The following is a 25,905-nucleotide window of genomic DNA, read 5'->3' on the forward strand; positions in this document are numbered from 1 at the left end:
GACTGAACAACAAAACTAACCTCATTTGACCAAATGGAACTTCCCCATGATTTATATGTAGTCCCAGAAACATCTTGAGATTGCACCATCAAAATGAGGCAACAGATTAACTAGAGGAATCATTTATTGTGTCCAGTCCTCAAAATTATACAGAAAATGGATACTCATCAAGGTAACACCAATGGCCACCTTTAACCTTACCATTGCACAACCTGTAAATGTGATTGCTGGGTAAAGTTATATAATTTGCATAATTTTTCAGATAGAGCAATTAAGTTGTCTAAAACAGTGTTTCTCAGCCTTGGCAACTTTAAGATGTCATTGACTTCCACTCTCAGAATTCCCCAGCCAGCATGCTGGGAGTTGAGGTCCGCACAGCTTACAGTCGCAAAGTTGAGAAACACTGTTCTAAAATATTAAAAAAAAAAAAACACACACAGACACAAAAATGCGCCTGCTTGATGTGCATTGAGGTTTGTTGTTCCTGGTGGCCTTAGTTCCTTTCTTAGTCATATTTTGATATTGTTCTGTCACTGAAATTCTATTATTTTATTGTAGTATTCTTGAATTTTAACTCTCTTAATTTATGAATCAAAAGGAAAATGTTCAGAATCCTGCTGGATTCGAGTGGCGTATAGACACCAGTAAATAAATATTTTTCTGCCTGATTCAATGCTTTGCTCAGTGAAGAAAATTCAGAGATACAAGATTCTGAAGAAATGTTAGGTTTAGAATTATCTCAGTATTACTGTTCAGCCTGATGATGAATTCTCAAAGTATTTAGAATACAGATTATACAGCAGTTTGCAAGTTTTAAACAGCAAATTGCTTTTAGTTGATGTAAAGCAGCATAAACTAAAAGCAGGAAAACAAAGATCTCAAAAACAGCCAAGTGGTGAACTTAAGAAAATAGAGACACTAAAAGCAGATGAAACACAAAGGTTTTACCAGTCTGTCCTGCACCTGGTTTGTAAGTCCTTGCAGGAAAAAGCATAATTTCTCAGGACAGCTTCCAGTTTTCAGCTGCTGCTTTTAATAGAAAGCCTCTTCTATTTTATTTTTTTTTATTAAAAATCTATGTTCCGATTATATCGAACCTTCCCCTGTAGCTCAGGGGAATAGAGGGCTTGTGTCAGTCTAACATTTGCTCATAAATGTCCCCAATTCATTGCTTTCCCTATGATTTGGCTTTTATGAGAGTTAACTGGCCTATATATTCAGGAAAAAGGCCGAGACTACATAATTCTCAACAGAAGTTTGATACCAGCACGATTCGTCGCTGTCTGTCAACTGCAGAGGTAACAGCCCAGTAAGAAACATGATTCTGAGGCATGAAGCTAAAATCCTGCTCCAAGCCTGGGCCTTACTGCTTGGAACATTAGCTTAAAGCCTCAAGATTGCATTAGGGACAGATTTTGGAGAACCGAACAGAAATCTAAGGAAGCTTGATTGTAGAAGTGACAAAATTAACCTGAGCTGTTAATTTCCTAAAAGCCTGAAAGATCATGCCCAGACATTTAAATCATTTAGCTTGCTCAAGTTCATGAGAATCAATTATCCCCTGGTGCTTTTGTCTTTTATTGGAGAAAACAAAAAGTTAGAATTTTTCATAATTAAGGACCAATTGTTCCACTTCACCGTTGGATGCCAGGGGACCTTCATACCTACAGGGGGAGAAGAACTGCATCATCTCCATACACTAGGATTGGGAGAGGTCTGTAGAGGCTCAGGGCCTTTAGCAGTCTCAGCCGGCTGCCACTGCCCCAGGCCTCTACGTCAGCCCCAGCACCGTTGCTGCCACTGAGATATGCCATGGTATGGGGCTTGAGGCGGCACTCCTCACAAGTGGTGTTGACTGCGCTGGGAATGAAGTAGAGGCCTGGGGACAGGGACAACTGCAGAAGGCCCCGGGCCTCTAATTCAGCCCCAGTGCTGCTGCCGCCGCTGCCACCACCAAACAGAGCTGTTGTGCAGGGTGGCCAAAAGGTCAGAGATGGGGGCAGATAGGCAGGTGGGGGGAGTTGAAGAGGAGTCAACTTGTGTTACTGAAGCTCTGGGCTGGGAAGGAGCAAACTGGCAATGGCTTGGATTGGGATGGGTCCTCACCTAACGACCGGTGCGTCTTGGGGTTATGATGGAAACCAGGACCGCCTGGATTGTCGTTGCTAAGTGATGCAGTCATGTGATGTCGCACTTTCCCATATTTCATTATACTTGTCCATACAAAGACTGTGTCTCGGGCAATCCACTCATTAGTGGCAAGTGCAATCCGGTTTTCAATCCATTGAATAAATGGGGCCATACATTTATTTATCTTTCATAACATGATATCTAATGCTGCAATATCAGTCTTTCGGCCACAGTAAGGGCATGGAGAATCCATTTAGGTTGTCTGGATGTCAAATTCCATGTACTAGGTATATAGTTCAAAAGAATATTGTCCTCTGAAAATTTCAGCTTTTGTCTCACAGTTATATTTGTATAGGAGTCCACTACTTTCTCCCAAAACTTAGTAAGTATAGGACATTGTAAAACCTGCCTTTTAAAAAAGCATTATCCTTATTACATCTTCAACAGAATTCTGTCTTATTCAGTCTTTTTTTATACAAACGAAGTGGAGTCCAATAAATTCTAACTATTGTTTTTGGTCGTCATAAGTTGAAGTCCACTGACACTCTTGCTATAGAAGTTAAGATGCTTTCCAGTTGTCTAGGCAATATGTGAACCTCTAATTCTTTATTCCACTCATTTCTTAACATCTGCATATCAAACTGATTTAATGATAACAAATATCTACAAAAGCTAATAGTAGGCTTTTTAGTTCTAAACGATTTAACTAGTTGTTCTAGTATCTAGGATGTCTCAGAAGCGGAAAATGCTGCTGGTGCAAACAGTGTTGTTAACAGATGTTGTAGCTGTAAATATTGCCATTGGGATACATCCAATACAGATGATGTTTATCTTTTAACACAGCATATGTTAAAAATTCATCTTCATCATCTATCAGTTGGTCCAAAGTCAATATCTCTGCTTCTATCTAGCTTTTTCATATCACCATTTTTTCCCCAATTTTTAATCTTGGGTCTCCCCATAAAGTCAATTTGGCATGGGAAAAAGGATCGAATCTTTTTTTATTAGACACTCCATTCCATAGCATATTCCAGTGTTGCCCAAATCGGAAAATTAACACCAGCTATTGGCTTCCAGTATTTAATACTTGACAATAGGTAAGCTTGATGATACAGCTCCAGATTTGGAAAACCAAATCCTCCTTCATTAATTGGTAGTTGCATTTTCTGTAAAGATATTCTGAGAATCGAAGAACCGCATAACATAAATTCTAAATAAAGAATTTATTTTCTGAAAATATTTTCCAGATATTTGAAAAGGAATTCCTCTCAGAATATAAATTAACCTGGGAATAACATTCATTTTGCAAGCATTCACTTTCCCCCAAAGGCTGAGGTTTAAGGACTCCCCTCTATCCATATCTCAAGAAAGCTCTTTACATATTTTATTGATATTAGATGTGATGTCCTATATATTTCTGGCAGTCGTTTGGATTTGAATCTGCACCCAGGAGATAAAATATGGCCAGTGACAAGGACTAGAGGGACCGAGACCAAGCCTGGGACTTTTTAATTGTTTTCTTCAGAGGCATCTGCAGAATGGGAGACTTTTGTCAAAATGAAGAAATAGCAGCGTTGTGCCTTCACAACACAAGCTCCAGCTCATATGTGTGGGTGGTTTCAAATGCATATAGAAATGCATGTACAACAGTCCAACAGGACACTCAGTACAGAAATAGAAACAAAGCGATACTGTCGAAAACGTTAGTCTATAGAGTATAATATAAAATGGGTCAGAATTAATCCTGAAAATATATAGTCATGGATTGCAAGACATAACAATATTAGCAAAGCATCTAACGCAGAGAATTTGAATGTTAAAAATGCCTAATGTTGTCCAGCATCTATATTGGCAGACCCATGTTTTACCCTTCTTAATGAAATACAGTAAAGCAGTCTAAAGCATCCTTCTTACAGTTATTATCTGTGCTTAAACTGCCCAATTTAACTAGAAAAATGAAATAAAAGAAACCTAGTCTAAAAAACTCTTTTCCTACAACAAGTGGTTTGGCTCAGTCACACTGAGTACAGCAGAATAAATCATTTGAGGAAAAAAATCAGATATAATCTGAGATTTCTTCAAAGCTACTATGGAATAATATATCAGCCAACCAGGTCAGGAAACTTTGATTTACTTGGATTTCTGTATAAATAAGCAATCAGGCAAAGTAGTGAACTAGACAAATAATAGAAAACCTGACATATTTACTTTAATGTTGGAAATTATGGAAAGGGTATGTATAATTGCGTTTCTTAATAATCTCACTTAATTCAAACGCTAGACTCCAATAGCCTCACTTAATTTGAAAGCTAGATTCTAGGATTTCAAGGTACAGGAAAGTGACTGAGTTGTTGCTTTTTCCAGAGACTCCAACCCTGATATTAATACTTGTACTTCTGCATCAATTCAAGCACGTCAGGATACAAGCGTTGGGGAGCATCCAGACCAAAGATAGGATCAGCATGTTCCCAATCAGGTATATCCTTATAGAAAACTAAATGAGTGATTCGAGTAACCAGTGATTCAATATTACTTCTGGTTGCAGCAATATCTTTTCCTCCACTCCACACAGCTACTGGCACACTAACATCTTCAATTTTATAAAATGGAGGTGTTGTCTGTGGATGAAAAGAGGAGAAAATAAAAGAATGTGATTTGGGAATCAACCCCATTGTGCAGTGAAGTTGTCTAATGGGTTCATGGAATTTTGACACCTGGTTAAACCCATAGTGTAGTTGCCTGTCAAAGTTATCTGCCAATCACAGCAGGGCTACGACAGGTTGGTGACTCACTGCCAACTAATGGCATCCAGAAAGGGGAAGGGCAGCAATGCCAAGAGGATTTAACTAATAGCTTTGCTTAATAGTTAATAGCTATTAATACAAATAGCTTTCCATCTCTTTCCTCTATAGTCTTGCGTCCAGATGATGGTGTCTTAATTTCATAGGCTGAGGGAAAGCTAACCTCCAAAATTAAGACATCTGGCTGCAGGACTATAGAGGAAGGAGAGCGATCATCAATTGAGATGACAAATGTTATCCTGATATTAACTGAGCCATGGGAAAGTGTCTGATTCTCTCTGAGGACATTGAAGTTTAACTAGACTGGAAAATCATTTACTAGGGAAGACCTGAGGGCTGTCCTAGAGAAACATGGCATCATTATTTTTTTCATTGAGTGTGTGTGAGATTGATTGATTGATTTGTTGATTGATTATTGAGGGCTTACCTCAGTCTTAACAGACCTTAACATGTTAGCATTTTACTGTCAATTACCTGGAAAAAATAGCAATTTAAAAGAATTGTCAAATCCCTATCACCATCATACTTTTTCTTACCATGTTGTATATTTCCATGTTCTTATAACCATAGTCATAATATTTAAATTCCACAGAACGCAAAACCTAAAAGGAAATGAAAACATTATTCACAATGTAAAAATTAGTTTGGAAATCTTAATAGATGTACAGGAGTATAGACAATTTTTTCCATCTGGAATTGTATAGCAAGATTACAAAGTTCTTTAAAAAAGTAAACTAGTAAAGATAGTGAAAGATAGTAAAATATTTACTATTTACTATTTTACTATTTTTTATTTACTAAATGAGTAACAGAAAGAATAAATTTTAAAGCATTAATCATATAAAACTCATAAAAGGAACTAACCCAAATGTAATGTGAAATCTTAAAATCAAAAATAAAACTCCTTGGGAGATGAGGAATATCCTAGACTGGTACTGAACAGACTTTCATTTGGGTGCTAGGTATAGTAAAAAAATGGTTTCAGGAAACGAGTTCCTCCTAGATTTTGGAAATGTATTTTTATTTTAAAAACGAGAAGATGGAGCCATATGTTTCAAAACAGTCTGGATTTAATAATATTTATTTTTATTTATTTTTAATGGTGACAGAAATGTGGCCAATGAACAATAGTTCCTTGAGGCCAGTATGGAAATCACACTCCAAGATTAAATTTCGGCAAAAATCATTTGAAAAGAGCTAATAGGAAAACCACTTCCATAATAATGAGGTGGTCATGCTATAATCTTAATTGGATTTTCTAGGAAAGCATTAGAAGTGGATTTCCCTGAGTGGAGGCATTGCACTGGCATCAATTTAGTTTTGTTTTTAAGTCCAATATCAAGCAATTGGATATTTGATATTCTGTCTTGTAGCAGGCCCCTTCATGGATCACTGCCTTGTCATGGCGAAGGGGCTTGCGTAACTCAGTGAAGCCATGAGCTATACCACGCAGGGCCACCTAGGATGGACAGGTCATGACAGAGAGTTCTGACAAAATGTGGTCCACTGGAGAAGGAAATGGCAACCCACTCCAGTATCCTTGCCAAGAAAACCCCATGGACAGTGTTAAAAGGCTAAAAGATATGACGCCGGAAGATGAGCCCCTCAGGTCGGAAGGTGTCCAATATGCTACTGGGGAAGAGCGGAGGGCAATTCCAAGTAGCTCCAGAAAGAGTGAAGCGGCTGGGCCAAAGCCGAAAGGACGTTCAGCTGTGGATGTATCTGGAAGCGAAAAGAAGGTCCGATGCTGTAAAGAACAATATTATATAGGTACCTGGAATGTAAGATCTATGAACCAAGGCAAGCTGGATGTGGTCAAACATGAGATGACAAGACTGAACATCGACATCTTGGGAATCAGCGAATTGAAATGGACGGGAATGGGTGAATTTAATTCAGGTGACCATTATATCTACTACTGTGGGCAAGAAACCCTTAGAAGAAATGGAGTTGCACTCATAGTCAATAAGAGAGTGGGAAAGGCAGTAATGGGGTACAACCTCAAAAACGACAGAATGATCTCAGTGCGTATCCAAGGCAAACCATTCAATATCACAGTCATCCAAGTCTATGCCCCAACCACTGATGGTGAAGAAGCTGAGGCTGACCGCTTCTATGATGACCTACAACACCTTCTAGAACTAGCACCAAAAAAAGATGTCCTTTTCATCATAGGGGATTGGAATGCTAAAGTAGGAAGTCAAGGAGTAATCGGAATAACAGGCAAGTTTGGCCTTGGAGTACAAAATGAAGCAGGGCAAAGGCTAATAGAGTTCTGTCAAGAGAACAAGCTAGTCATAGCAAACACTCTTTTCCAACAACACAAGAGACGACTCTACACGAGGACATCACCAGATGGTCAATACCGAAACCAGATTGATTATATACTTTGCAGCCAAAGATGGAGAAGCTCTATACAGACAGCAAAAACAAGACCAGGAGCTGACTGTGGCTCAGATCATGAGCTTCTTACTGCAAAATTTAGGCTTAAATTGAAGAATGTAGGAAAAACCACTAGACCACTCAGGTATGATAAGGAAATCAACCCTGATTGCTCATTGGAAGGATTGATAATGAAGCTCAAGCTCAGATACTTTAGTCACCTAATGCGAAGAGAGATCTCTTTGAAGAAGACCCTGATGCTGGGAAAGATTGAAGGCAAAAGGAGAAGAGGACGGCAGAGGATGAGATGGTTAGATAGCATCACTGAAGGAATGAGGATGAAACTGAGCCAACTCAGGGAGGCAGTGAAGGACCGGAAGGCCTGGCGCAATATGGTTGATGGGGTCACGAAGAGTCGGACACGACTTAACGACTAAACAACTTGTAGCAGGACTCTTAGACAGACATGTTCCTGGACCAAGGAAGCCCACAATGGGGTAAGGGGGACACTATACCACAAGACATTTTTTTAAAAAAGCAGACAAGTAAAAAAATGTTCAAACTCCATGGCCAAAAAACAAACAAACAAATAAACAAAACCCCTGGTTGTCACGTGTTTTTCACTCATACCAACCATTTAGTTAAACATAAAACACTGACATCTCAATCTTGATTTGCTGAGAAAATAGCTAACAAACTAAAATCACACTCTACCTGGCTCCAGTGATCCAAGGTTTTTGTAGATGTATAATCAGGAAAGATTGCAGTATATACATCCGCCCGACTCTGAAAAACAAAAGGAATTTACATTTTTAGAATGAGGGAATATATGAAAGGATTGTTTATTGTTACATTGTTGTAAAAAACAAACAAAGGAACAAAAGTCTGTCTCCCTACCCCACTTCCTCATACCCCAATTTTCAGAAATAAGTTCCACACAACTGCAAACAACAGGAAAACACTGCTGAAGTAATATGTGAGTAAGTGATATGCCTTTCAAAAGGCCTCCCCAAATGTTCACAATAATTTTTTCCTCCACCAAACCCTGAGTTTGTGATACTCACCTGAGGGCCTATACATCGACTTTGGCTCTTGTTTCTAACTCAATATACACTCAGTAACTTTTATACCTAACAAGCAATGGATATGTAGAGATGAATCAGACTGGTAAACTGTTTACTGGAGGAATATATTAATTACACTAAACTTATTACATTCATGGGAAATTGCAGATCAGGTGCAGGGAACCTTTCTGCATCCAGGAGTCACCAGACCTCCCCCCCCCCCTTTTTTCCCCATTTTTGGGAGGGTTGGAGAGGGTTTGCAAACTTGATGCATTAAGCCTATATAAGTGGTTATCCGTTTTAGCAACAGAGGATCAACCAGAAACAAAAATAACATCCTATAATTGATTGGTCTTACAATTTCATGAAATGTTGTCTGTAGAAGAACATGTGTAGTGTAATTATTTAGGTTTTGGACCAGACAAGGGGAAAATCTGCTCAAGTTGCCCTCAGCTGACAGATAAATTTGGGTTAATGATGACGTCTCCCTTCTATCTCACAGTACTGCAGGCAGGGCCATTAGCAGTGGGGGGCCGGGGGGCCAAGATGGAGGGTGTGACTGTATCTGTGTTGGGGTGGTAAGTACATGACGTTGCATATACTTACAAAGGGGTAGGACTTTGATTGCATAATTGTGCAAACTATCTTAGCTCCCTTAGCTTCCAGTTGTGTCACCCCTGGCTGTAGGCTCTGCTGAGGGAAGATCAGGTTCAACTTGAGTCAGGAATTTCAATGGTTAGCTTTAGGCCAATTGCTAACTTTTAGATGAAACCATCACAGGATTCTTTAGGGGGAGAAATACTGGCTCTTATAAATGAGATGATAAGTCTGATTGGCTGGAGAGAACCAATTACATCATTCGATTCTCTTTGGTGTTTTCAGTATATGGAATAGAAATTGCAATGGCTGATAGCAGAAAAGCTATAGCACTTCTGAATCCATTCAGGGCCATTCATATTTGATACAGTGATCCAGATCAGGCCCTTGGCCTTGAATGGTTGGTTTGTACAACTCTTCATTGAATTCAATCTCTGAATCTACTCTTGGCACAGCCCCATTAATTTCCCTTTATCCTGAGAGAATATTTAGTGAAGTCTCCCACTTCTACATGTAAATAAGCTGGCAACTTTCAAACACTGAACTTAATGCAATATATTTTACTACTGTTGAAGGAGGCAACGAGTTTGGCTCCTACTCCTTCATCGCTACCTATTACCTTATTGGCCCCTTCAACCAACACTATAATTTTTTGGTCTATGATGTCAACTTTTCTTTGAAGACAGCCTCTCTAGACATTTACACAATTTTGCTATTGCAAACATAACCACAGGAAGAATTCATTTTCCCTCCATCTTTGCTTAGTTAATGTTCTAAGGAGACTGATTGCCTGAAACCATCTGTTTCAAGATTCTGTGCTCTAGTCATTAGACTGAGCAAATATAAACACACATAGTCCTTGTTTAGCAACTAACTCATTTAGTGACCTTTCACATTTATGACGGTGATGAACAAGTAAGCAAAGAAAAACTATAGCAAGATTGTAAGCACAGTCACGGTTTCACTTAGTGACTGCTTTGCTTAACGGGCAGTTGGCAGGTCCCAATTGTGATCGCTAAACAAGGCCTACTTGTATGGGTGGAGGAAGGATATCTTTAAAATAGAAGATGCAAATATCCTAGATTAATGTTTCTATTTCTTCCTCTCTTGTAAGGAGCCATGATGATGACATTGGAGAAAGCAGCCAGAAGCTGTTAGAAAAAGAGTAAGTGCAGAGGAAAGATGCACGTATGAGAAAGTGACTCAGTCTAATTCCCCACACCCTCCTTGACTCTATGGGGTATAAATGGGTGGAAGGGAAAACACAGGCAGACCTCCAAGATTCTGCTAAAGCAGTGTTTCTCAACCTTGAATTATGGGAGTTGAAGTCCACACATCTTAAAGCCACAAAGGTTGAGAAACACTGCTGTTAAAGTATAGTTCTAGTCTTCCTGTGGACTGTGGTTTCCTGATCTGGTCTACCTCATATAGCTGACACCTACCTCCTTTGTAGAAAGTTTAAATAAAAATAGAGCTTACTTACTGTATTTAGGTTTTTCTCATTATATCCTCCTGTAAGGAAAATGTTTTGGAGGCAAAGCTGGTCAATCACTGGATAGCTGCATGCATAGGTCAGGGCGGTCTTTTGTCTCTCACTCACAAAGGAAAGTTCTTTAGTGCCCCATATTAGCTGTAAAATAAAAATGGCCCATGAATATGGGTGATTTTTAAATCACACTTATGTAATTCTGCCTAATGTGATCAGAAAAAACTTTGCAATTCCAAGCACATTCTTCCTCTTCCAACATGTACTTTACCTTCCCCATATTAAAGGTATCATTGGAAGTCCTTCTCCAGATTCCCTCCATACGATCCTTTTTCACACATTTCTACAATTTCACACTGTAGAATTCACAAATTCTATACATTTCAATAGAAATTCAGTAGAATTTTGCATTTCATTGCAACCAATTTGGGAATGACTACTTCTAAACAGGAAGAAAAACATGATGTTATTTTTGTTGTTTTTAATTCTGGCTGATTTTTATTGTTTTTATTCTGTTTCAAGAGTAAGCTGCCCAGAGTCACGTTCAGGTAGTCCTCGCTTAATGACACTCATTGGGACCAGCAACTCTGCCCCTAAATGAAGCAGTTGCTAAGTGGGAAATCATGTGACTGAGACTGCGCTTTCTGGCTGGAAAGAGACAAGAGCACTCAGTTTCAGACCGTTGGCTTTTGTTTGCTTCCTAACCACTCTCCCGCCCTTTGGAAAGCTGGAGTGACTGCTTACGGTCTTGTAAACATTGAAAGCAAAGCAACTGCATTGGCAAACCGGGGCTGGGAGCCACGGGTGTGCTATGCCAACAGCTTACAGTACTCTCCTGAAATCCCTTCTCCAATCTGTCTGTTCTGCAAGGGGGGGGGGGGGGGGGAAGCAGTTGAATTCTGTAGGCAATTGCACCTTTGCCTCCCCCTCCCCCCCCGAGCAGAGAGATTTTACAAAATTGCAAGATTCTGTCATTGTAGTCTTACAATAAAGTAGAATTAGCTCATCTGGTTCTGATTCCTATCTGGTTTGCCCTGGAAGGCTGACATCAATCTTGCAAGTCCGAAAATACAATCCTCCCTGCCGTCTCCTATACAGGCTGAGAAATTAGGGAGTGTCTCTTCTGAGCATCTTGCCTGCCCGCTATTTACTTGTGAGCTACGCGGTCTCTTATCTGACCATTCCCTTGGCAGCGTCTCTTTGCCCAGTCTCCCAAGGTCTTTCCCACATACCATTACAATCAAGAGTCCAATGCAATCTTTTAAAATTGCAATGCCTTTGTTTTTTCATGATTGATCTGTAATGAATGTTCTTTGCAGAAATGGGCCAGAGATCCCATGGCCCTCCTGAGACCTGTCAGCATTTTTGATAATCGAACTGAACCGTCTGCAAGAAACAGTATAGATACAGGTCTATTATCTGGCTTAGGGGGATGAAAATTTCTGTTGTTAAGGGTACTAGCCATTGTGTTGATATAATATATAAGAGTAATGCAGCCAGAATGCAACCTTATTTAATCCCCTTGCTGGTTATCACTGTGTCTGAGAGATGTCCAGCTGTGATACATCTCACCCTCAGATTGGTATCTTTATATGGTGCATATATTAGGGTGAAGAATCATTTATCGATGGTAGAAACTTTTAATTTCTTCCAAAGAATTTCTGTGGAAAAAGAATCAAAGATATGCTTAAAATCAACAACCAGGGGACAAAGAGCTACTTTTTGTGGCTGAGCGTACTTCTCAATCAAGTGAGAGAGAATCCGTCTCTGTTGTATCACCAAGCTGCTGTTCTTCAGTTAGGAAGCTCTCTTCCTCCAACCAATCTAAATGTTTTCAGTAGACTAATAACTTTTCATTTACCATCTATTCCTTAGAATATATTATTTATTTAAGAACACTCTTTGATTGCATTTTAATTAGTATTTATTCTTGTTTTTATTGTAAATAACTCTTTGAGTGAGATGCAGCTGACATATATCTTATTGATTAAGTTCAAAAAAAGAATTATTTCCATCTGGGATGAAGAAACTCTGCAGAATTTGTGGGCAATCTGTTTTCCAATTGACAAGAAATCTTTCATCACATACTTCCCAAATATTCAATCTGTTTTATTACTGTTAATCAGTATTGTTAATGAACAATAAACCTGACATACAGCATGACATACAGGTAGTTCCTGGGTTAAGGACGCCTGGTTTGAGGATTACTGATAGTTAAGAACAGAGCCTACTGTAGTAAAATTGAAATTAAATACAACAATGATTCCAGTTAAATAACAATTTATAATTTGCTGCATGACACAACAGTATTTACACATAAATACCGGCTTACATAAAAATTCAACTGAAGGACAGAGCTTGGGAATGGCACTCATTCTTAAACTGGGGATTACCTGTACAGGATTTGGGGGGTTAAAATCATGCAGTTAAATAACCTAGGCTAGAGATGGAGAGCATGCAAATAGAGCAAATGAATAAATACCTACTCTTCTGAGTCCAACAGGAATTCTTCCAAGTACACCTAATGTCCCCCTCATACCTTCCAGGGAGTAGACAGGTGTGAGGCCTATAAAGAGCTTTATTCTCTCAGAGAGGTAGGGCAGGACTGAAAAAGCAACAAAACCTGCAAAAAAGAAAGAAGGAAGGAAGGAGTTAAAACTGTAAGTTTGCATGATTGCTATAACTTTAACTTCTGCTTACTTTTAGTGCTAGCCTGAAACTTATCCCTCCTTTTGAGAAATTTCCCCCCCCCCCCCATATGAACTCTTAAGGAATTTCTCCCTTTCTGTCTCCCTCACTCTCTGTTTTAATTTAATGCCTCTACCTGACATACTTGATAAAGGGGAGAAACACTTAGATGAAAATGAATCTTCAGTGCGCTGAATGAAGTACTCTTGAATATGCCTTTTTTTCCTCAGAAAGGCCTCACCAACTGATTCCACCAATTCTATATCCATAGAGAACATCTGTTCTCCCCATCTTCCAAGGTCATTCTCACATCACAACCAGCTTCCGACAAGCACAGTCAATGGAAAAGCCAGCAGTGAAATCACAAGTCGCGGTCATATGATGTCTCACTTAATGACCATGGAAATTTGTTTAATTACCACAGGGAAAAGTGACGTTGTAAATCCATCGCGGTCACGTGATATCTTGCTTAAAGATTGTGTTGTTTAGCAACAAAGTTCCTGGTCCCAACTGTGGTTGTTACGTGTGGACTACCTGTACTAAATAGCAAACTGAGGCAATTGTTTGCTGCTTTATAGGCTTTAGTGTAGCATTTGACAAAATTAACAGAGAAATGGTATGGAGATAATTGACATCCTCAAAAAATAAGTATCAATTTACAAAAATACCTGTTTAAGAGTCCAGTTTGGGGTCAACAGAGACATGACAAGTAGGATCAATACTTACAAAGGAGTTGTAAGTTCATACTTACAATCCTGCTGTTTAATCTATACGTCACTGACTTACCAGGACTAACGAAGGATCCTAAAGTACATATGCCTAAGGGACTCAACACACATTGCAACACGCAGATAGCATACTTTGCTATATGCTTATGATATGGTTTTATTATCATATTTGCAAGTTGGGTGGCATAGGTTGTTAAGGAGGCTTGGCTCCTACTATCATGATAATGATCTCATTATTAATAAATGAAACTCAAAGATTGTGGAGTTTGGAAAAAGACATAATAGCCACAGATGGCTATTACAGGGAGAGCTAATAGAGCAAGTTAACACATTTCCTCATTTAGGAATAGTCTTCTCTGAGACTTGTTCTTGGCTCCCTCATCATCAAAGAAGCTCATTCAGAGTGAGGACACATATGAATTCATTGTTAAAATGAGAAAATTACTCTTATTCAGATTCCTTAGTCTAATTATTAAGGTGTATATAGCCAAAGTTAACCGTAGGCTCTTACATGGAGCTGAATTTTGGGGCTTAAAAGAAGTGCCATTACTAGAGCAAACAATCACAGCTGCTGAAGAGAATTTTGGGTGTGGATAATAGGACCTCAGCTGCTGCAGTTAGAGCTGAGCTGGAAATTTATAGACTTTGTTCCTTGTCAAAAATTAGGCCATAAATTACTGGTGGAGAATTAACTCTATGGAAACTGGTAGACTCCCCAAACTGTGTTTGATAGAACTGACTAGTTCTATAGATTTAAATGGAGAAATTCCCAAGCATCTCAGGAGGGTATTTACCTGGGTGAGATTTGAGCAGCTGGATACAATGGTTAAATATGGAAGGTTTAGCCAAGTTCCTTGCCATGAAGGTACATGTATTTGTCATGCTCCAGAAACAGAGGATACAGAACATATATTATTTGAATGCCAGTTGTACAGTAAAGAGAGAGATCAGTATTTTGGACCATACCTTAGGCAAATGGCCCATTGCGATTCATACATTTGAACAATATGTGTGGCCAGAACCCAAATATTACTTATCATATGGCCTTTTATCTGAATAGTTGAGAACTGCATATTTGGATGTGGTTGGGGTAAATTGTAGGGATGAAGCAGAAATATGAATATTGCTTTCTTTAGTTCTGCCTTTTATTCATTTTGCTGTGTATGGTTTGTTTGTTGGTGTGTTTGTTTGTTTATTTATTTATATACCGAATTTGTCACTGCCCATCTCGTTGAACGACAAGATTATTGTTGTCTCTTTGTCATTCTGATATAGCTTCACAGTTAATTAAAAAAGTTGTTATATTTGTTGTTATGGCTGGTCTCACAGTCTGCCAGATGTTAAGACTGGATTTGGCATTTTTATCCATCTATCGAGTCCTTCCCAAAGACCTGGGATAGGCAGATGTTGTTGTTTGATGGAGTTAAAAGTATCATTGCAGGATATAAGCTTTCCAAGTTGTTGCTGTTATTACAGCATATGACATCAGTGGATCTCAAGGAAATAGATTACTCAGGATGAATAGTGAAAGCTTGGAATGCCTCTGGAACCCAATCATACCTACCTGGTAAAGAACCTGGTGAGAAAAGGAGCCAGACTGCAGCAACCTGAGAAGCTGCCAATGCAGGAGCAGTGGCAGGCGGTGGTGACTGAAGTTGTCCTAATTGCTCTGTCGGCTGGGTGACTGCTTGATAGCTAATCTAGGCATCAGATTTTTTCTGATGAAGATCCACTAGATTCTTATCTGATAATACAGTGTTGGTGATATGTTCAGTTGTCAATGGTGTTTCAAGGGGATCATTCACCGTGGTCTGGCTTTAAGGATTCAGAGCAAGTTTCTTCCCTAGTAGGAGTAATGATCTGCGAGAATTAACGTCAGAAACTTCTCCAGTAGTTGTCAAGCCTGGAAACAGTTAATTCTAAGAAGAACTCTCCCAGCTCACAACTCAGCAAGATTTATTAGATTATACTAGTATGCAAGAATTCTGATGGGTATTCATCTTTCAAATAAGAAGTCTAAATATAAATAAATTATGGGGGCAATGTTATGACACTCCCTTCCTTTGGATACAAGGGAGAACATTCTTATTGGTTTTGAGAAGGGCGCCACTTGCTGCCGCAAGAATATTTTGGAAATGGTTTCCAACTTTACCATCACTCTCTGAACCAGCTCCCATAGCTTAGAGACCCACAGGAGAAGAGTTAAAAACAGCAGTGGTTCAGGAAGAAGAATGTTAGAAAAGCAAAGGCCATAAGAAGTTTTAGGACTGGAAAAAGTTAAGTGGAGAAAAAGAGACAAAGGGGCCAGGTAACTGCTCTGGAAAGGTCCCACCTTAGAGCCCTATCTGATGGTGAAAGACCTGCCAGCGAGCTCATAATACTGCATATTGCAAATCCCCAAAGGAGATATTCGTACTTAGTATCTGATGGGAGGTAGCTCCTCAAACTGAAAACCGGCTGCTGGATTGCACTTGCCACAACTAGCTTCAGCAAATATACAGAAAGTGAAGTAGCCATTTGAAGCTGATTGACCTTGGTAGAAGCAAAGTGACCCAATGTAAGCAAAGTGCTTTGCTGCATTCAGGCAAACTGGTACACCTCCATGAAATCTAGCCCCGCTCTGTATTGGCTCAAATGGCATTTATAAATCATTGACCAACATCCTCATAGAGGATATCTGTTAATGGCTCTTAACCTTGATAGATGTTGAAGACATCTATCATAGATCTCTACAACAGAGATGTAGAATGCTGGGTGTAAGATGATGTGCACAAAAACATGCAAAAGTACATACTGTAGTCATTTTCTTGCATTTGCTCATCCCAGTTGAAGAAGGAGTGGTGGATCCTTGGTTGGTAGAAAGAGAAAACAGTTTTCTTATAAAGTTACACCAAGACTATATCCCTAACTTACCTAATGCTGCTCCTTGGGAATGGCCAATATAATACAAACAGTCTTGTTTTGTTTTCTGTAGGATGAAGTTTATTGTTGCTGGTATATCATAAATTGCCATTTCGTGAAAACTGTAACACAAAATACATACAAAACACACCTATGTTATTATCTCTGGACATTAGCGTCGAAGCACTTGGTCAAGGACCACTGATCAAGGCCTTAGAAGTTCTTCAAACCCTACTAACACAGAGAGAATGTACTCTTCCCCATTTAAAAAAAATAATAACTCAAAGTATTGTGATGGTGACAGTGGTTTACAATGAGACATTTTAGAAATTGGAAATTTCAACAGGAATTTATGGCTGGACCCTGGTTGCAGCCCTTAAGGGATAGTATGGCTCTGAATTATTTACAGAAGGGAACTTGTTAGTTTCCTGGTGAAATGTAATAATTTCCACAGCTAGGGTGATCACATTTCTAGCTTTCCTTTTGGCCCACAAGCTTAATTTTTTTTTTTTTTTGTGAGAGGCTGTCACTTACAGTTCAATGATCCACAACATGGGAATCAGCACACCTACCTGACTCCTCGTTTAAAATGAATGTTCCTTCTGCCCATCCCTGTTTTCTAAGTCCACCATTCCATGTTGTTCAGTGACACCTTATATGACTTTAATTCTACTTCTTTTTACGTAGCATATGACTGATTGCAGAAGGAATTAGAAGATTATTTTAGTCATGTGATAATGTGATAAAATGGCTATGTACATGAAATATATGAAATAATTTTTCCCTATCCTACATGTCTTGATTATCAAACAACCTTAGTCTAACCTTAATTTCATATTCAAAAGCTTCAGTAACCCATGATAATGATAATCCCTTAAACAGATTGAAATTGGCATATCTTTTTTCTCCCTACATTCTGTATTCAAAATTCATATTTTTTGCCAAGAAAACCCAAAGGTTTTTAATGAAGAAAACTAGAATGGAAATTTATGTGGTTAAACAAAATATTTCAGAGCTGAGAACGTGATGCCAAATCACTTCATATATTTCAGAATAGTTATTGCAATTGGTAATCTATTTTCTATTTTTCTGTATTTCCGCTTTGTGACACTGTTTTTTGAATAAATCTTTATTGTATCCATTTTAAAATTGTTCTATGTAATATGGAAATATTTTTTCTTAATTTATATAAACCCTTAAAACACTCTTTCCTAACAAATGGATAGATTTTGACCTAATGTTTTCACTATCAACTCTGCTTGGAATTTACCTGAATTCCCAGAATTCTTGCTGGTCAATCGAAAACTCCTGGTGTCTTCTAGACCAAATGGTTCCTCTGTTATTTATTATCCAGACATCATAGCCAGCATCTGCCAGAAAAAATCCCAGGCTGTTGCTAGGAAGATTTGCAATCCAACATCTCCCTTCGGCCATAAAACCATGTACCAATAAAACGATTGGTCTAGGCCCTGCAAAAGAAACCAAGAAGACATCATTTATTGTATTATCTGTAAGTACAATCCCATGCTCCTCCAGAAACAGTATATTATTTGAGTAAATGCACTTTGCCTTGTTTAGTCACCTTTCTAGCCTCACACTTACATTAGGTTTGTGCAGAGACCTGGATTTAAAGGGCAAAATATAACCTGGACACATGTGGCATTTGTCAAGGGCACTCTATACCAAATGCTAATCTCCCCAGGATCTGCAAGGGCAGCCACAGGAACCCAGGAACAGATGCAGCTGCTTTAAGGTATTCTGAGCAGGTGCCAAGTACATGGCCACACACACTGCAAACCACGGTTTGCCCTTCATATCGAGATGTCTGCAGAACCTTCCTTGTGCTACTAAACAACCTCTGATACTTCTTTAACAATATTTGTCAACTACCCCAACTGAAAGAACTCTGGTCAATGAACAGCAATAAAATTGCATAACAATCCAGCAGATTAAAAATAAAGTAACATAAGAGGATTGATAGAACTATAATGTACTTGTGTAATTGCCTAAAATCACTCTAGGAGCCAAAATCACTCGGGTAGCCTGTGCAACAACTTTATCATCAGTGTAATCTTACTGTAGCAGGTCGCGCTAACTAGCAGTCTGGCTACCCCATTCTGCACCAATTCCAGCTTCCAACTGTGTTCAGAGGTACACCACACAGTGTTCAGTTTGTCCAGTGAACACGATCCCGGTCGCAAAGGTTTCCCAGTCCATGTAGTGCTGGGACTGCTGGGCTAACTGCTGCTGAAGACACTCCTTGGCCAGGGCTTACACCTGCTTTTCCTACCCATGTGAGGTAGAAGCAGGAAGATGCAGAAGGCATGGACCAGCTCTTCAGGGGGAGCTTGGCCCCATCAAGACCGACTACCAGGCTCAAAGTGGATGGATGGCCATAAGCTAGCCACAAGACAGCAGTTCTGATTATTGGTAGGGTTTAATCTGAGCTTGAGTTTTAATCTAGTCCCCCACAGCCGCCAGGTACCAATTCAAAACCTCACCAACTCTAACCCTGGGGTAACAATGTACACCTGGGCGTCATCAGCAAAGTGAAACACATGACTCCAAACTGACAGAAAATCTCTCGCATTTTCCAAAAGCTATTAAATAATATATTTCAGTTTGTTAGTTTTTATTTAGAGCCTAAAGGCCCAAAAGCAAGTTACAAATATAATCTAGACTTGGCACTAGATTATTTATAGTTTAACAAATAAAATATTTAATACATATTACATGATAGATTTAAAGCCCCAACTCACTGATTTGTTACTAAAAACCTTGTTTTTATAGCCATAGTTAAAAATCTGGCTGTTGCCACCGTAATCTCAGGATTTTCATCTGCAAGTAAGTTTTTTACATACTCAGAAATATCTCCTCCTAGTTTAGATTTTAAAATCAGCCAGATAACCTCCTGCCAAAGACTGTTATGAAATTCACAATACAATAAAATATAATCCACCGTTTCAGGATCAGTACCATTACAGGGGCAAAATCTTTGAGAGATGGGAATTTTTTGAAATCCACCACATAGCACTTTTGATGGCAATACATTTAATCTGGCTTTGGAAAAGGCTATTCTGTATTTAGTTAAATATAAGCTTTTCAAATATTTGTTGAAAAATATATTTGTAATTAATTCCAAAAGTTACAGGTGAACACGACACTTTGGCTTTAGCAATTAATTCCTGTACCGAATTATCCCATCACCTTTGTTTGATACAATTAAATGCTGATGACATACCCCTGGAAAATAAATAATCAGGATCAATGCCAATCTGACTTATCTTTTGAGTCACTTATTTAAGTCAGATATTTGCAAAGGATTCGTTTGGAATTTCCTGAAGCAATCCTTCCTTATTTTTAAAAACACATATTTGCATCCAAAACTTCATAGTGCCTAACCAACCCTTTGTTTTCAGCAGCATTGCCCAGTTTCCAAGAGAATAACAGAATTTGGAACACGGCTTGGGACACTTAAAAGACATCTTAAAAATTTTGCCTGCAATTGTGCTATGTGATCATTAGCAAATGTGATCCGAATTGGAGCTCCATATAAAATTTGAGATGCAATTTTGGCATTAAAAACTTGCATTGCTTCAGGAACAAAGCTTCCTCCTTTTGAATAAAAATATCAGAGCAAGACCGTCATAGTAGATTTTGCTTTCAGAAGTATTGCCTTACAATGATGTTGCCAGGTTAAAGCATGGTTAAATAAAATGACCAGATAACTAAAATTCTCTACTTGAGTTATTATATGATCTTGAACTTTCTAGATGTACCATACTTTTTAACTTTTTTTTCAAAAACCAAAATTTTAGTTTTGTCATAGTTAATTTATAATTGATTTTCTTGGCAATACTTAACTAGTACCTCAAGTAGGTGTTTCAGGCCCAATCTAGCATGTGAAAGAAGAACAGCATCATCTGCATATAACAAGGCACACATTTTCCTTTTGGTTAATGATGGGTAATGGGCCTCAGCCTGAAGTAATGTGGTCTCCAGATCATTGAGATAGATGTTAAATAGTGTAGGGGCCAGAATGCAACCTTGTCTCACTCCCTTATTCATTGTAATGTTGTCTGTAAGTGAACCATTTCTGTTACATCTAACTTGCATTACATTAAATACTAACTATTTTCTTATAGTGCCTGTATTAGGTATGCAAGACACCTGTCAGGAACCACACTTTCTAATTTAGTCCAAAGTTTGGTTCTGGTAATAGAGTCAAAAGCGGCTTTAAAATCTATAAAAGCAGCAAAACGTTTACCTTTCAGGAAAATATAGTAGCTAGATAGGCTAATCCAAAATACTGATCAATTCTTGATCTGTCTTTTCTAAAAGCAGCCTGAGCATTTGTTAAAACAGAATGCTCCATAAAGTAAGAAGTTAATTTTCCCTTTAAATGTCTTGTATAAAGTTTTCCCAGGACTGATAGCAAACTGAACGGACTATAATTGGCAGGGTTTTCTATATCTCTCTTCTTAGATAGGGGGACTACTATAGCCCTATTCCAGCCTGAGGGAATTACCTCAGAGCTGTGATGGAATGGAATTATGAAGGCCAAGCTCAGGCAGGTAAGCATTTTCTTAGCTCCCTGGAACCAAGTGGGAGGAACAGAAGGATGAGACAAGCACCTTCCTGAGGAATTCACACTGTTGTGGCTGGAGGACTTTGGGAACTGGGGTTTTAGTCTGGGAATATTCTTGCTAGAGGTTGTAGCTAATAAACATAGCTGGACTGAATTTGCATGGTCTCTTGGAGTTCCTTGGGCTAGGCCTGACAGAGCTATCTATTGCAGTGAATAGGGCAAATAATGCAGGGCCCCACCAATCTAGATTTTGTTTAAGGCATTCAGTGGGTATATTGTCCTGGCCAGGAGCCTTCCCAGAGTTTACTTCTGATATAAGGTCAATCATCTATTCCTCTAGCACTGGTTCCCACTGTGGACGGGTAAGCAAATTTAGTCTTATGTTATTTGCTATATTTATGAGAGGTTGGTCCTGCTCTGAAACATTGATTTAAAATATTTTTTCCAGGTTTTGGATGGTATACAGCAATCTGGAACAGAGGGAGCACTGAAAGCCCTGGAAATTAATTTCCAAAAGTGAATCATGTAATATTTAGTAAATATTTTATTTGTTAAACTGTTTTATCTAAAACCAAGTCTAGAATATATTTGCAACTTACTTTTGGGTCTTTGGGCTGTAAATAAAAACCGACCGTTAAATATTTTAGGAGAGAAATCAAACCTTTCAGTATTCCAAATTGGAGTACCCAAAGGCTTTACTGCTCTCCCCTCATGACTACCACCTGGAACTACCCGCTTAGGTAGAAGTAGAATAACGACAAAGTAATGCTTACTATTTCCAGTCTTTGATGGTAGTTTAGGAAGTTACCATGATTGATTGTATTAAATGCCACCAAGGAGTCTAAGGACCAGGAGTGATACACCACTCCCATCCCATTCATTAGAATGATCAATGCTGTTTCTGTCCCATGAGCAAGATTGAAAGTAATGAAGATAATTCACTTCCCCTAGGATCCTCTGTAACAGCCTCCCTATCACTCTCTTAACAACTTTTCCTACACTTGGAGACTAGGCTAAGGTTGGAGACTAAGTGAAACTTATCAAGTACAGCTGGATTAAGGAATGGCCCCTTTAAAAGAGAGATCGCCAAGCTTTTTTCAAGGCAAGGGGCAGAACTCTCTCCCTCAGATAAGCATTAATTACCTCCTGAATGCAGCCACACAGGAACCTGCAGGAGCCAGAAGGGCCTACCAACCCAAGGCAGAGCTCACATTACAGAGAAACTTATCACTTCTTCGGCTGAACAAGTTCAAGGGCATCCCGGACTGAACCACCCATCTTAATATACCACTAATAGCCACACAATTATTTGTAGAAAGGTAATATATTATATAAGCCAAGCATCTATGGCTTAAAAAACAAATCCTGCAGAAGGTCTTTTCCAGTCAAAACTGAAAAGGGGAACACATTTATACTTCCCTCCCCATAAGGCACAGTGAGATTTTCATGATCACTTGAAAGACTATATGTATAGTATGTAAGCTATCCAAGGGTGAAAATGTTACACTACAGACCTACCTGCATTCCCCGGAGAGTGTTTTCCATAAGGAATTCTGTTTAGCTGAAGGTAATAGCCATCATCAGTCAGAGCTTCATACTCTTCACTGGGATATCCCCAATATTCGATGATTTCAGCCTGCAAATGAAATAATAAACTCTTGCTCAACATCTAAGGTGTATACCTATGGGATATGTCATCTGTTCAGTCAGTTGAATAGATTTCTAGTTCATATACCTTTGTGGCTTCATCTTCACATTTAGTGAGATAGCAGTGCTGGAAAAACTAATCAGGAAGGAACATGCAGAAATTATAAATACAGAACAGTTGAAAGCTATGCCTGCTCTGCATGTTTGATCCTCCACAAACAGGCTGATTAGATTGTCTCTCTCAGCACAGATGACTGGCATTTGGTGGGTGTAGTAGCTGATCTGTTGATAATTTGCTGATGTTTAAGGCACACTACCAAAATTTGTGTGATAAGTCACTGCTTAGGAATGAGTCATCCTGACAAACACCTCAGGGTGCAATGGGAGCTCTGCTCACTTGTATTATTCCTAGAATAGCTCTTTTTCTTGTAATTACATGTTGTCATCCCTATTGGGTAGTGAAGCTGAACATGTTCTGGCTCTGTTGTGTTATGATGAAATAACGTCATTGTGAATGGTAGAGCTTCAGGACAAATGAGTTTCTACCTTAGAGGTTCTCCCCACTCCCAGTGAAAGTTAAGATGTCTTGACCCCAGGCTCTCCTTTGGCTTTCCCAGCAGAAGACCAGGTGGTAGCTTTGCTCCAACTGACTGCTACAGGTATTTAGAAATTGCCCATCAAATGACCACAACATGAAGCAACAACATGGATAAAGGCATGATGCTGTTTGGATGCCCACTTTTCTGTTCTTCACATGATGCTCTTGGCATGCCTAAGTCAGACAATCACCAAACAGTTTAAAACTGGGAATCTTGGAGCTAAAACAGTGTGGGTTGGAAGCGATAGCCTCCCAATAAGTCTCTAACTGATGCCTGGAAGCTATGAGGATTTGGACAGGGTGAAACCAACTTAGAATATCCACCAAATGGCAAATGGGAAACCACCAGGATTGGATGGATTCTCTGTAGAGTGGTATAAAACATTTACAGACCTTCTAGTCCCAAAACTTTGTCAATTGTATAGTGAGATATTTGATTAGGGAATTTTATCTGTGGCATTCAATCAGTCTTATATTATAGTTGTACCAAAACAGGTAAAAATCATACTCAATGTGCTAATTATCATCCAAACTCATTGATTATTGTTGATACAATGATCTTAACAGCAGTGTTACCAAATAGATTACAGCAAGTCATTTTTAAGAATGATCAAGCAGGGTGGGGGGTTTTGTTTTTCTCCTCTGGTAGTTCTTTGATTGGCATAAGTTTGCTGCTTGATTGTGTGCCTGGTGGTGACCTTTGCTTATCTGGGTGATGACTGCTGGTGATTAACTGTTAATTAACAGATGCATAGAGATTAACAGCATCTACATACTATTCAAAAGAGACAAAAGACCAGAAGATCGCCTCACCAGCAATCAATCACCAGCAGTCATCACCAGCGATCATCACCCAGATAAGCAAAGGTCACCACCAGGCACACAATCAAGCAGCAAACATATGCCAATCAAAGAACTACCAGAGGAGAAAAACAAAACCCCCCACCCTTACCAGCACTGGCAAGGCAGGCCAGAGCACATAAATAGAGAGGAAACCCCAGCCCATTTTAGCACTGAAGATGTTACCTAACCAGGTAATGAAACATTTGCAAGAAAAGAACCAAGCTCAAAGAACCCCAAGGACTCCACAGTTCGACCCTGAGCTACACATATTCGCCTCTAGAGAGGGTCTAGTACATATATTGTTGTGGGAGGAGGAGGAGGAGGAGGAGGAGGAATTCAACCTACTTGTTTCATGTAAACAACTTACGATTGTCATGAATCCTTCAGGATTCAAATGTCTTCTGCTGAAAGATTCTTCTGAATTTGTAGTCTGCTGGATTAAGGATACCATTACCAGAAACAGCCACATCCCACCTGTGTGTAAAATAGCTATGTTTTAAAGTTATAATTTTAATGACTGAATATCTTCAGGAATCTTTTTAGAGAAGCATTAGAATACATTCCCCAAAAGCCTGGCTGTATTATCTAAACAGCTGGAACCATTTGACCACATTTGCTAGTTGGTATTTCCTAGATTTATGCTTTCCAGATGAATTGGTCTACAATTCTCACTAAGAGTAACAATAATAAAAAAGCAATGTATTCTTTGTTTAAAAAAATAATTTACAGTACAAACATAATTTAAAGGTAGTTAAGAAAATGTTATTAAAATAAATGGAAAAGAAGTCAAAGAGAAGACCTTGGTTTTGATAACAACATCAAGTCTCCTACGTTTGATATTCTTTAAACTCTTCAATATATCAGAATGTGGAAAACGTAACACACACCCCAATCCCCACATACATTTGCATGGTGGAAAAGGAAGAGAGGTGTTTTGGCTGTCCTATTTTTGGAAGTACTGGGTTGTTATCATTCTGAAACCTGGCCCTCTAAATGACTTAAACTCCATAATCCCTAGCCAGAATTATTAATCAACCTGTTCTTGTAAAAACAGTAACTTAAATCCAATTGTAAAAGCCTGAAACTTACCTGTTAGTTTATTGTCCAGGAGATCTTGAGCACTGAACAGATGCTGCATAAAGTGTAACAGTGTAGTAAAGTCCAAGTAAGATAGCCAAACAAATATTATTAGATGTTATGTTTACCTATCCTCAGGTAAATCTGCACCAAGTTTAATTTTGTTAAATGTTGTCTTTTGCGATGGACTATTTGCAGAATGCAGGCGGGGCGAAGCTTACATGGGGATTTGAAGATTAGATTATAAATGTAATGGGATATGTTTTGACAAAGAATTATTCCTACTTAATGCATTAAAAACTAGCACTTACGACACTCTTATTATTCTTAAGACCAGAGATAGATTGGAAGCTATCTATTTTGCATGTTTTTTTT

The 25,905-nt window shown here is 38.8% G+C and overlaps 1 protein-coding gene across 1 annotated transcript; it reads right to left on the reverse strand.

Moving 5' to 3' along the window:
* Positions 1–1,664: 1,664 nt before the first annotated feature.
* Positions 1,665–24,922, reverse strand: LOC103052731 (putative lysosomal acid lipase/cholesteryl ester hydrolase). The gene is made up of 10 exons (XM_088131093.1): positions 24,821–24,922; positions 22,884–23,001; positions 18,048–18,246; positions 16,790–16,899; positions 12,947–13,083; positions 10,458–10,604; positions 8,028–8,099; positions 5,468–5,533; positions 4,519–4,748; positions 1,665–1,944 (listed from the first exon to the last, which is right to left on the reverse strand). The coding sequence occupies exons 1-10, from the start codon at positions 24,920–24,922 to the stop codon at positions 1,665–1,667; spliced, it is 1,461 nt and encodes a 486-aa protein (XP_087987219.1).
* Between the last annotated feature and the right edge of the window lie 983 nt (positions 24,923–25,905).

Source organism: Python bivittatus, unplaced genomic scaffold, assembly GCF_059951505.1.
Source record: "Python bivittatus isolate LINGU-HERP-01145 unplaced genomic scaffold, Pbiv_v1 ctg000870_np1212, whole genome shotgun sequence".
In the NCBI taxonomy this organism is placed as follows: Eukaryota; Metazoa; Chordata; class Lepidosauria; order Squamata; family Pythonidae; genus Python; species Python bivittatus.

Bases quoted from the DNA above. Each gene is read 5' to 3' on its own strand.
- LOC103052731 (XM_088131093.1), bottom strand. From the start codon at position 24,922: ATGTGGCTGTTTCTGGTAATGGTATCCTTAATCCAGCAGACTACAAAT. The intron at 10,605-12,946 runs GTAGGTATTTAT...TTTATTTTACAG, and splicing joins TTCCTGTTGGACTCAGAAGA to CTAATATGGGGCACTAAAGA. The intron at 5,534-8,027 runs GTAGAGTGTGAT...ATTTCCTTTTAG, and splicing joins CCTTGGATCACTGGAGCCAG to GTTTTGCGTTCTGTGGAATT.